This window comes from Acanthisitta chloris, unplaced genomic scaffold (assembly GCF_000695815.1).
Source record: "Acanthisitta chloris isolate BGI_N310 unplaced genomic scaffold, ASM69581v1 scaffold20783, whole genome shotgun sequence".
In the NCBI taxonomy this organism is placed as follows: Eukaryota; Metazoa; Chordata; class Aves; order Passeriformes; family Acanthisittidae; genus Acanthisitta; species Acanthisitta chloris.
The window spans coordinates 3265-15343 of NW_008664544.1; the positions used below are offsets into that span (position 1 = coordinate 3265).

The following is a 12079-nucleotide window of genomic DNA, read 5'->3' on the forward strand; positions in this document are numbered from 1 at the left end:
TATGAAAACTTAGCCCTGATGTCCGGAAAATTTAAAAAGACACTAAATTGTTCCCAAGTAACACTTGTTGCCTAATGTGCAGCCGTTCCATTTTAAACCATTTATGTGTTTCTGTATCCAAGAACAGTTTATTTCCATCATGTTTCTTTTCCTTAATACTTTTCCTCTGTCCTTGACTAGACAATGAAATCGTGTGCTTCTTGAAAGTTCAGCTGGCCGAAGCCATTAACCTGCAGGACAAGAACCTGATGGCTCAGCTGCAGGAGACGATGCGCTGTGTGAGCCGCTTCGACAACAGGACGTGCCGCAAGCTGCTGGCGTCCATCGCTGAGGACTACAGGTACCTGGTGTGGCCACGAGCCCTGTGTGTGTTCTCCAGCAGCCTGGGGAGGGCCCTCTCATTTTACTGTGCCTTACCGACCACGTTATTACTTCTGTGCTTCCCCACGAAGCCATGAAGTTGTCTTACCGACCTGCGAATGCCTTAAAACAGCTCAGGCAGTAATAAACTCATTTTAGGTCAGTTGGTGGGCAATGCTCAGCTCTGACACACGAGGTGCTGTTGGAATTTGCTTTGCTCTGGCATTCTTGCTGCCTCCAGGGCAGTGAGCTCAGAGACCTGTGTGAGACGAACTCCTGAGTTCAGACAACTAGTACTGTTTCCAAAGCATCGGGTTGAAGATTCCTCTCCCACTCACTACAGCTCAGCAGTTTGTAAAGCTGTTAGTTAGCCTCTCCTCATTGTGAGTCTGATGCAGAGCCCTCTTGGTTTCAGGAAAAGGGCTCCATACATTGCCTACCTGACTCGCTGCCGCCAGGGCCTGCAGACCACACAAGCTCACCTGGAGAGGCTGTTGCAGAGAGTCCTGCGAGATAAGGAAGTGGCCAACAGGTACTTCACCACAGTGTGTGTGAGGTTACTGCTGGAGAGCAAGGAAAAGAAGATCAGGGAGTTTATTCAAGGTAAGACTGGCACAGACTGGAGTGTTAGTTTTCCTTTACTCTGTATTTAGGTGCTGATCCGGGTTGATGGTTTACACTACAACTTTTGATCTGAGGAGCAGATTGCTAAAAGGATTTTAACTTCAGCTGGGGAATTAGTGGCTCAAATAGACAGATGGCTGTGACCTTACAGCATGTTGTGGCAGCTAAGCCATGGTAACTGCCTGTATTTTTCATGAGAGAACGAAGGTAATTTGACCTCCCTTGGCCTAGAAAGTTGTGCTAAATGATATTATCTGGCATCTGCCCCGTGGAAAAAACATGGATACTGTTAATTACTTTAGATCTACTTATAAATGATAACTTGAGTTGCAGCATTCAGTTCTCAGTGCAGAACCTGTGGCTGCACCTTAGAAGACATGGGGAATAGTGGTACAACTCTCCAAACAGCTACTTACACAAAACTACTCCACGTTCTCTCAGCACACACCTGACTTAATGAAGCACATAAGGAATGTGGAGTCAGTTCTTGCTCCTGGAGCAGACAGTGCTGCATGTTAGGTGTGCCTGAGTAGGCTAGAATTAATATGAGAACTTGCATTTACTGGGATTGAAGTTCTGGTAATAAGATTCAGTGGCCCAGGAAGGAGTTAAAGGCCTTTCTCGGGACCAAAAGGAGACAGCTATTTCTGGCTAGTCTAGAAGGGAATCTGGCAGGGGTGAGTGGCAGTTGTCTCTGATGCTATAAATATGGAGCTGGTGAGTGGGCAGTGGTTTGGTCACGCTGCACTTGCTGGGCTGCACCACTCCTGCTGTGTCCTGGACTGCTGTGAGTGTTACAGCTGTGTGCACCTAACCAAGGTGGTGGGAAATGGCACACGTGGCATGAAACACATGGTGCCTTACCTGCTCCCCTTTGGCATCTGACAGCTCTGTGTGTGCTGGTTCCTGCCAGCACCTGTCCAGGACCTGTTCTGTGGGAGGCTGGGAAGAGGACAAGAACTAGCACTGTAGAGGGAGTGACTGACACAGCATGAAGCATTTTGACCATGTGCTTTGTTCAATGTGCTCTGTATGCTTTGCCTTGAATTCCTCATTTATTTCAGGTGTTCCTGCCTGCATTTCCCTGGCTGGGATGTGGGCAAAGTAGCTTCAGAGATGCCTGGCAGGAAGTCTAGAGTAGATTCTGGGCTCTTCTTTCCAGAAAAACCGATCAGAATTAGTACTTTCACTGAAGTGAATGTTCTCTTTCCTCTTCCCCCGACCAGATTTCCAGAAGCTCACGGCGGCGGATGACAAAACCGCGCAGGTCGAGGACTTTCTGCAGTTCCTGTACGGGGCCATGGCCCAGGATGCCATCTGGCAGAATGCCAGTGAGGAGCAGCTGCAGGATGCCCAGCTGGCCATAGAGCGCAGCGTGATGAATCGCATCTTCAAACTCGCCTTCTACCCCAACCAGGACGGAGATATCCTGCGCGACCAGTGAGTCTGCGGCGCCTGGGTGGGCAGGTGCTGCGCACCCTCCCGTGCCAGCCAGGGCGTACAGACCTGTGCTTCTCTGGAGCATGTTGTGAAAGAGCAAGGAAATGCTTCAGCATGGTGTGCAAACCTGTTTGCAGAGTCCTTGTAAATGTGTGGACCTGGACACAGACGGTCAGGTCTGCAGGTGTTGTGCTGGGAGCACGACCAGCATCCTCTGCAGGGCTCCTTCTGCTTTCTGCTTCAGTGCAGTGTTTCCCCTGCGTCTGGGGCTCTCTGTTTTGCTGTTGCAATGCTCCATGGGCTGTGTGGTTGTACTTGGTCCTACAGCTCAGTCCTCTGCATCCTCACTGATGTGTCCATCAGCGGTGGGGCCACCAGGGCTATGTAATCTCTGGTAGTGTCAGACTGGAGACGAGTGGGAAGCCCCAGGGAACCACTGCCTGGCTGCTGCTGGCTGTTCATTCATGCTTTTTGTGTTTTCAGGGTCCTCCACGAGCACATACAGAGGTTATCCAAAGTAGTGACTGCAAACCACAAGGCACTTCAGATACCTGAGGTAACAACTCCTTTCCTTTGCTTGTGTGTGTGTGTCAGGGTGCTTGATTTTGGCTGTGTTTGGGGTGGGGAGAGGGTGGTTCTGTTTTACACCCAGAAGTGTTGCTTTGCTATCCATGACAGCTGAAGGATCCTGCAGGGAAAACATGCTGTACCCATATTTTAGTGTCTTCCATTGACTGATCCTTCTAAATTCCTTTTTCTTTTTGATTTTTGTCACGTCTGTCCTGATAGCAAGAATTAAGATTGCTCTGAGGTGCAGTGGCTTTCTGACAGTTTGCTTCAAAAGACAAGGTTTGAACCCTTTCTGCTCCTGATGTGCTTCCTCTGCTGTGGCTGTGGTTCACGGCTGTCAGGTTAACTTTCTGAGCCAGCCAGAATGAGCAGGACCTTGCAGCTCTGAGAATTCACCCAGCACTTCTCATGGTTAATAGGATAAGGAGAAGCAGGTTGGGAGGTTTAAGGAGCCTGTCAGGGGCTGGGTTCTCTAGCTGCCTAGTTCTCAGCTCAGCACATGAAGTGTGTGGCTCACAAAGTGTGTGAGTGTTCACAAAACTGCTGATAAGGAAGGCAGGACCTCTGAAACGGGTCCTGAGCAGGGCATGTGGAAGCACAGGCTAAGGGTGTGAGCTGCACAGGGTTGGCTCCTTGGGTTGTGTTTCATAACCCACCAGGAAGCCACTTCTATTGTGAGTGTGATGTAGAGTCACAGACTCGCAGAATGATTTGGGTTGGAAGGAACTTAAAGCTCATCTAATTCCTCCCACCAGCCCCAGTTGCTCCCAGCCCCATCCAACCTGGCCTGGAACACTCCCAGGGATGGAGCAGCCACAGCTGAGCTGGGCAACCTGTGCCAGTGCCTCAGCACCTCCCAGGGAGGGATTTCTTCTGTCTATCTGACCTAAACCTCCCCTCTCAGTTCGGACCCTTCTTGCTTTAAAGCTTCCCGTCTCTCCACATCCTGCCAGTCTCTGGTACTCCAGCTCCTGGTGGTGCCTAGAGACCAGATGTGGCAGTGCTGGTTTGTCCCCAGGTGTATCTGCGGGAGGCTCCGTGGCCATCGGCCCAGTCCGAGATCCGCACGATAAGTGCTTACAAAACCCCCCGGGACAAGGTGCAGTGTATCCTGAGGATGTGCTCCACCATCATGAACCTACTCAGCCTGGCCAACGAAGACTCAGTACCTGGGGCAGATGATTTTGTTCCTGTTCTGGTCTTTGTCCTCATAAAGGTGAGTTCTTTGGCAGAGATCACAAGCCCCAGCTAAGTCTTGTAACAAACAAGCAAATTTAAGGGGAGGGACAATCTCTGTGGGTAAGAGGAGCATGCCAGGCTTGAACCCTGAGCTGATTCAGTAGGCTGGAACAGGTACAGCACAAGTGTGGCCACAGTTCTGGATTTTGAATCCAGGCAAGCTTTGCATGTGGGACCAAGGAAATTGGGGTGCAGATGTTGTGTGTTGAGTGGAGTTTGGTTGAGGTATGTCCACCAGCCTCTGTCCTCTGTGCCTGCTCCATGCTGTGCTCTCAGGACCAGGGTGCAAACTAGGTCTGACTTGTGCTGTGTTGCTGGTCACTTTTGACATGAGTGGGGAATGGTCTGTCACATATAAGGTGCTAAAACCACAGGCCTCACGTGTGTTGAGGTCCTGATGACCTTCCTAGATTTTCCCAGTGTTCCCCTTCTTTCTCTTGTTTTTTCCTGATTGGAAAAATGCTCCTTTCATCAAGCCTGATGCCCTCTGAGCATGTGGAATGGAGCTGGTGGGGTAATCAGTCCCTGCCCTGTGTTACACTGGTGCAGCAGGAGAATCTCTGCACGAAGGGGATTGCATTTCTGCTCTGTGTCCTGCAGTGGTTGATGTTGAGCTGTGCAAACAAGCTGTGAGTATCTTTCTTCTTCATCCCTCAGGCAAACCCACCTTGCCTGCTGTCCACTGTGCAGTACATCAGTAGTTTCTATGCCAACTGCCTGTCTGGAGAGGAGTCCTACTGGTGGATGCAGTTCACAGCAGCTGTGGAGTTCATCAAAACGATTGACGACCGCAAGTAACTCACACACCTCTGGGCACTGTCAGCAGGAGAGGAGTTTCTAGGAATGTACAACAGCTGCAAAAGCTGAAGAAAAGACTTTCCTTGTATGATACTGTACAGAACTGAGGCATTTTAAAACACACCTTTACTAATCTAATTAATTTAACAAGTTTTCCTCTTCTCTTTGGGTTGCGTTTTTCTCCCCCCCACCCCAGATCCTGGCACTGGAAAGGGACCACAGTTTTCAGGTACTTTGGAATCTCAAAACATGCAGAGAATTCCCCATGCTTTCTCCGCCACTCCTCTTCCTGAACTCACGTGGGTGATTCACTTACTGGAACAGGAGGAATCAGGGCCCCTCAGTAACTTCCTAGCTGAATCACCTTCTCCTGAGACAACACCAGCCACACCAGAGTTTGTCGTAGCTGACATCATTTATCAGGTCTATTTCCCTGAGTTTCAAACCTGAGAGTACAGTGTAAATATTATATAACTATATTTAATGCATTGCAATTATCTTTGGACTCATCATCCTTGGAATAAACAAGCGAAAGCCTCTCGGACCTCCAGCAGGTGGGGACGGACCACATTTGGGGGTGGGAGGACTTCCTCGAAAGGCTAAAAAAGGGCAAACTGAGCTATTTATTAAAGTGTAATTTAAGATTACTGAAATTTCTAAAACTGGAATTTGTAACAGTCAGGACTTATTAGCCAGCTGAGCACTTCCTGGCTAGAGCAGCAGGGTGTCCTGGAGGTTGGGTGTGTAGAGCAGAGGGACTGTAAGTTACAATAGAGAAGTCTAATATAAAAAAGGAGAAATAAAATACCTTACTGTAATATTTTTTCTGAGCTATTGTGTATACTGTACAAACCCCAAGCAGTGATCCCTAGCAGAACCTTGGGCTGTAAGATATATTTTGGTTAGTGACATGAAATACAGATGCCAGGGGGTTCAGCGAATGTTTTTACTAACTGTCCTTCGTGTTGTCTGCCCTGCAGCACTGCAGGTTTTACTGTTCATACGGAGTATTTTGAAATAACAAACACTGTTCTTTGCGAAACATATCATGGCATCAGTTCAGGGTGTTTTATAGAGTTCTCACCCCACTGTTCCCTTCGCCTGGCGATGAGCAGTTTGAAGAGGTTTTTATGCACAACACGTGGGGGTTTCTCCCCAGGGCCTGGGGCATGGCCAGTGGCTGTTGGCTCTGTGTGAGCACTCACTGCCCTTTTCCTGCTCGAGTCACAGCAAAAAGGGGCAGTGAGCACTGAACTTTTCATGTCAGTATTATTTCTTGCTCTTTCCAGAGTGTTCGTTGCACTTCTGACAAAGGGATGTGGTCAGACTTGGTGTCTGAGTGGTAAAGGAGACAAAGTCTTTTCAGAACACGATTGGTTCACTCTGTGTGTGTGTGTCGTTGTGATGATTAAAGCCTGTAAGCAACTAGGACTTGGGAAAGTCATGTGGTTAATTGGAATCAGAGCAATTTATGCAAAGGATCAAGTGACGTGATTGGGCTACTCGTCAGGGCAAAATTGAAGGCACTTACTTTCTAGGGCTCTCAAATATAACTCTAGCAGTTTTGCCAGACTGGTCACAGGTGGGAAGGTGGGATGGTAACTTTTTTCTTTATAGTCTTTCTCCTCTGTTAGAGACTTGATTGTGTGGAGGAGCAACACTCAGTCGACACAGAATTTTCTGATCTGCCTTACTGTGGTGACTCTGTCTGTGTAGCATTGCAATATTCTGGTTCTTTAGCCTTGATGGGTTTTTGGTGCTGAACACATAACTCAATATTGCAAGCACAGCCCTGACCACAACACTTAGCAGCAAAGCACAAACCTGCCCTTGCAGACATGGCCAGATCCTCCCAGACAGCAATAGAAAAACCCACCACGTGGAGGTGTCCTGCTGTGTGTAACCATTACTTGAAACCCGAGGTGTTCAGAGTGATGGGTGGAAGCTCTCTCAGCCCTGAGTGTGGCTGTGGGAGGAGCAGAGTGTCTGGAGATGCCTACAGAAGGCACCAGGGCCCTGGAGCTGAGGTGACCCTGTGCCTCTGCCGACCTGACAGCACCACTGGAGCTTTCAGGTGTGCTCTCCTTCATGGAGGGGGCAAGAACCATTTCCTTCACACCTCGTATCACTTGGTTTCTCTGCATAGGAAAACACTTGAAGGAACTGGAGTCTTTTTTAATTGTTACTTAGTTACCCTAAAACCAGTAAGTGTTTCAGTGAGCCCCAGGTGAGCTGAGAGTTTCTGTAGCAAGATGGTCCTTTGCTTCTTTTCTCCAGCCTATTTGGAAGGTCCTTTATATAGTCTTGATAGGTGTAGTTAGAGAATTAGGCTTCCAAAGAATTAAAAACCTGCCTGTAATGTCCTCTTACTGTTTTCCCTGGTGTCACATGATGTTTTGTTTTTAAATGCTAAGTTCTATGTCTAGGAAGTGATGTCGTTAGGTTTGGTGTGCAATGGTGAAGTGAGAAGACAGTGCATAAAGGACCAAAAGGTGCAGCAGCCACAGGTCTGTTGCTGTCATCAGTGCTCTCTGGAGTCCAATTGCTTCAGCCCCTGGAGGAGGAATGGGACGTCTGGGGAAGGGCAGGGGAGAGGTCATGGGTAGCAGGTCTCAGTCGTGGACTTCTCGCTCAGCTGTTGTTTTCAGTGCTGGTTGTTGGCACGTCCTGAGGGACTGCCACATTAAGCCATGGCATGTCTGTGCCTGGGAATGTGCCAGAGGTGCTGGCTTCCTTTTGGGGCAGAGCAGGGAAGGGAAGGGCTGGGATTTTCATCCCCAGGAGACTCTGTTGTGCTCCTTAGAGATTTCTCTGTAAAGCCTTTTTAAGTCCTCTTCAAGGAGAGTTGGAGTGTGTCTGGCCTATCAAGGATTTGAGTTTAAAAGTTTTTGTTTTGAAGACCTTTTCCTACCAAATGCTGAATGTAACTGCCATAAATTTCAGGAAAAAAAAGCCACGAACATGCTGCTGTTTCCTGTGGGTGAGTCTCTGGTGAGCAGCGTGGGTTCGTATCGCTCAGAAGTGTTCTTGCTCTGCTGAGCCAAGTTCTCACAGTATTGGAGAGCTCACTGCACGGGAGTGGTGAGGGGGAAGGGGAAGGAGAGGCAGAGCTGCTGATGAGCAGGGCTGTTCTGGCACCAGGTGCCCATGCAGGGAGCAGTGCTCGTGTCTGGGTACGGCTGGGGACGTGGGTGAGCCTGGACTACTTGAGAATTAACCTCTGCCAAGTTCGTAGTGTGTGTTCTGTACCTTTTAATTGTGCTTTACCTCTATTTAAAAGCTTTGTACTGCCTCTCCTCTTTGGTAAAGCCTTTCTAAACCTAAATTAACGAGCTTGCACAATCTTGTATACAGGAACCCCTTCTTGTCTGACCGTGATTATTAATGTACCATTCTGTAAACTCTGATTAAAAGGAGAGCAGTTTAACCGCCTGGCCTTGACGTTTCTGCCGTGTTCCAGTGCCACCAGAGCTGTGCTGGGGTGGCAGTCCAGGGCTGAGCAGCTTCCCACTAGCTCTTGTAGTGTCTGTTGGGCATTGCTGCTCTGCTCCATCCTCACACCTCGCAGGGAACGGGCAGTGGCAAAAAGGAACCAAAGTCCAGTCCAAGGGAGAGGAAGCACCACTGCATTGGCTGCTTAACACAGAGCCCTTCAGAGCCTGTTTTAATCGTGCAGCTTGGCAGTTCTAGTAGCTCGAGGGGAACAAAACAGCTCTGCCTGTGCCAGGGCTGTGCCCTCTGCTGTTTGATGCCTTGGTGGAGCAGTCAAGTCCAAAGGTGTCCTGTTTGGCATCTTGTTCCTTAAGAGACGTTCATTTTGCCTAGGAGACAGGAGGATTCCTCAGCTGGTGTGTGGGCACCCTGGTCCTGGGTGGGCAGGAGGGTGGTGGGGCCGGCATGGCCGTGGCACTGCCATCAGCTCAGTCCCCGCAGTATTATTGACCTTGATTCTCTCTCATTTGCATCCAGCATTTTTCATCCTCTGGAATATGGTGTTTGGGGACCTTTCCATCATTAAGTGGATTTACAGCAATTTCCTTATGTGTTTTCTCCAAGGGATTCTGTTATGAGAGGCACATTAAATCTCCATTAATACCTCATTATCCGACTGATAAGATTACCATGATAATGAGGCAGAAATTCTAATTGTTTCACTTCTTATTGTGCCTTTCATTAAATCATATACCTGGAAGTTGCTGTCGGAGAGCTCCAGCCTGCAGAGCCTGGGAGGTGACCTGGTCCTGTGCATCCTGGTCCTGTCCCGCAGAGCTCAGGGGATGCTGGGGTGCACTGGCCTTTTCTCCTGGGCCCCTGTGCCTCCTGCGTGGCCTCTCCTCTGCGGCTGTGCTACCAGGAGGGCATCCAGGGGCTGCAGGGCCTTTGGCAGCTGGCACCAGGAGGTGGATTTGGAGAGACCCCGTTGCCCACAGCCCTGTGCCGTGGCTGTGCACAGCCGCTCGCTCCCGAGGGCCGTTAAGCCAGGGGTGTGCAGCCTCCATCGGAGCTGTAACAGCCCATCAGGTCAATGATCCATGAACTAAAAAGTCTCTAAGCAGGAGCAATTATTGTCTATCATGTGTCAAAGGCACCCGTATTGACCCCGATGGATGGAGCCATTGTGGCTGTCAAGGCAGCGATCCGTGCGCGGGTTCGCGGAACACAGGTCTGGCCACGTCCATCCTGCCCCTCAGCCCAGAGCAGGGGGCTGATCCAGGTGAGGGGCAGGGATGGGCAGGGAGGGGAGCAGTGGGCACTGCCAGGGCAGCCTGGAGCCAGGCTGGGGTGGGGGAACATCCCACCACCCGTGGCTCCTGCTCCCCTGGCAGGCAGAGTGGTTCTCTGTGACCAGAAGGACCTGAGCTCAGGCTCCAGGAGGGAGACACGGCTGGGGGACTGTGTTGGTCACAGGCTACTGGTGACACGATGGGCAGTGCACAGCCAGTGCCATCGGGAAACACCACAGAGACCTTGCTTGGCACTGGACCTGGCCCTGGATCCACCACCTCCTCACAGACCATCCCTCAAACAGCCTGTTCCTCGGGCTCAGGTACCACAGACCCACCGTGGGTGGCACTTCTTGTCCCAGAGGGTGGAGGGTCCCCAGGACAGCCACCATATGAGCCCCTGCTCTCAGCTCGGAGCCGGTTCCCCTGGCAGAGCCTGGAGCTGTGCTGCCCTTAGGGGTGCTGGGAGACCCCTGGGCTCCAGATCTGTGCAGAACAGCTCGTTATCCTACACAAGTGGACTCAGGCTCCTCCTGCGTCGAGCAGGAGATATCTCCATAGTAACTGGCAGAGTTGGAGGGCAGGAGGAGCTGGGGATGGGAGACAAAGCCTGTGTGGGAGCACTGGGCAGACCCCACGGCACAGGGTACCCTGGGTATGTGGTGCTGCTCAGCCAGAGGCGAAGGTGATGCCACTCGGGCCCTGCTGCACAGCACCTGCTCCAGGTCCCCTATCCCTGCCGCCCCACTAGGAGCCACCTGTGGCCCCCAGGGCAGTGACCCTTTGCTGAGGACAGCAAGCCCTGTCCACGTCAGGGCAGGGGTGTCACCTGGGGCAGAGGTGGCTCTGGGCAGCAGGCTGAGGAGCCAGAGCTGTGGGCAGCGTGGCCAGGGCTCCAGGCAGGGGCAGTGTGTGGTTTGGCTGCACAGCAGCACCTGAGCTGGACAGGTGTACGTGGCAGCAGGTGCCCTGGGGGAGAGGGTGCCCTGCCCACCGCTGCCAGCCCTGCCGGAAGCACTGCCACTTAGCCACGGTGCCAGCAGAGCCATTGGGCTGGGGTTAATCAACATTCATTCATGTTTCCAAGTGTAAATTGAGCATTTGTTTAATTATGTGTAAGCAGCAATACATTCTGGCCATTATCTAAATCACTATTTTATTTCCTGGATGTGGTTTCATAATGCTGGGTTTGTGCTCCAGCCTGTGCATCATTAACAGAGAAGAGTTAATGAATATAAAAGCGTAAAGGCTAATTACACTTTAATTTACAATCATGGTCTCATTTTGGGACCGCATGAAATCTGTTTTGAAAACAATTAAAACAAAGCAAAAAGCTCAGTGAAGGTCTGGTGAGTGGAAGGGTTTTGGCACGAGGCAGGCAGTGCCAGGGCCCCAGGCCCACGGTGCTGTGGCACTCAGGGCTGGCAGGGCTGGGGCTGCCAGGAGCTGACCCGGGCACAGTGGCACTGCTGAGGCTGGGGCTGCACCCTCGGGACTGGCACTGTTGCCGTGGCAGTGCCCAGGGATGTCAGCTGGAGTCCAAGCAGGAGCACAGTTCAGCTGCAGGAGAGAGAGATTTATTGGGCTGCAGATGTTGGTGTCCTGCAGAAGCAGCGAAACCCCTGTGGTTTGGTTTGCCCTGCCCATGCTGGAGGTCAGGACCTGTCCTGCTGCCGCCCAGTGTCTCTGGAGGAGACTCAGGGACATCTGCTCAGTGGGATTTACAGGACTCAGCACTTGCGGTGGCCCCAGGGGCTCAGTGGGTGCCTCTCCCTCCGCTGGATGTGCTGATCCAGGAGAGAGGAGGTTCCAGCAGGCACCACCAAAGGCATCAGGCTGCCCTTGCTGGGCCGTGGGTGCTGTGGCTCTGCCATGCCCCAGGGCTGTGTGGGCTCCTGTTCCCAGCAATGTGAGCACTTCCCTGCTCTGCTGCAGGAACCTGGGGACCCCTGCCCTTCCTGCCCCTCTCCAGAGCCAGCCACAGCCTCGTGCATGGCTCAGACAGGTTTGTCATGTGGCTTGTCACCGAGTCGAGGCCGTGTCATAATGAACTCATCCCGGGGCTGAGTGCTGCGGCCGCTAATTGAAAGTGCTCACAAGTGGGAATTCGTGCGGGTAAGCACACTCCCTGCACTAACAGGGATTTGCCTTTCAAACCTCCCCAGCTGCCAAGGGCAGTGGAGGAGGAACAGCCTCGGTGTCCTGTCCATGCTGGTAGCAGCCACAAGGGTCAGGCACAGACCTCCATCACACCCCATCCCACAGCAGAGGGGTGGCTGGGGCTGCTGGGCTCCAGCTCTGCGGGGAGGGGCTGGAGGGGTGTG

General features: G+C 51.6%; 1 protein-coding gene across 1 annotated transcript in view; it reads left to right on the forward strand.

The window, feature by feature from the left end:
• The window catches only part of LOC103799108 (GTPase-activating protein and VPS9 domain-containing protein 1-like), a gene marked incomplete at its 5' end in the record, with an annotated part of 8307 nt that extends 3258 nt beyond the window's left edge, over nucleotides 1-5049 (forward strand). The window contains 6 exons of the mRNA XM_009071405.1: nucleotides 181-340; nucleotides 776-963; nucleotides 2211-2424; nucleotides 2908-2980; nucleotides 4013-4210; nucleotides 4891-5049. Of these exons, the coding sequence (XP_009069653.1) occupies nucleotides 181-340; nucleotides 776-963; nucleotides 2211-2424; nucleotides 2908-2980; nucleotides 4013-4210; nucleotides 4891-5031 (974 nt within the window). The remainder of the gene's footprint in view (nucleotides 1-180; nucleotides 341-775; nucleotides 964-2210; nucleotides 2425-2907; nucleotides 2981-4012; nucleotides 4211-4890) is intronic.
• Nucleotides 5050-12079: the final 7030 nt, after the last annotated feature.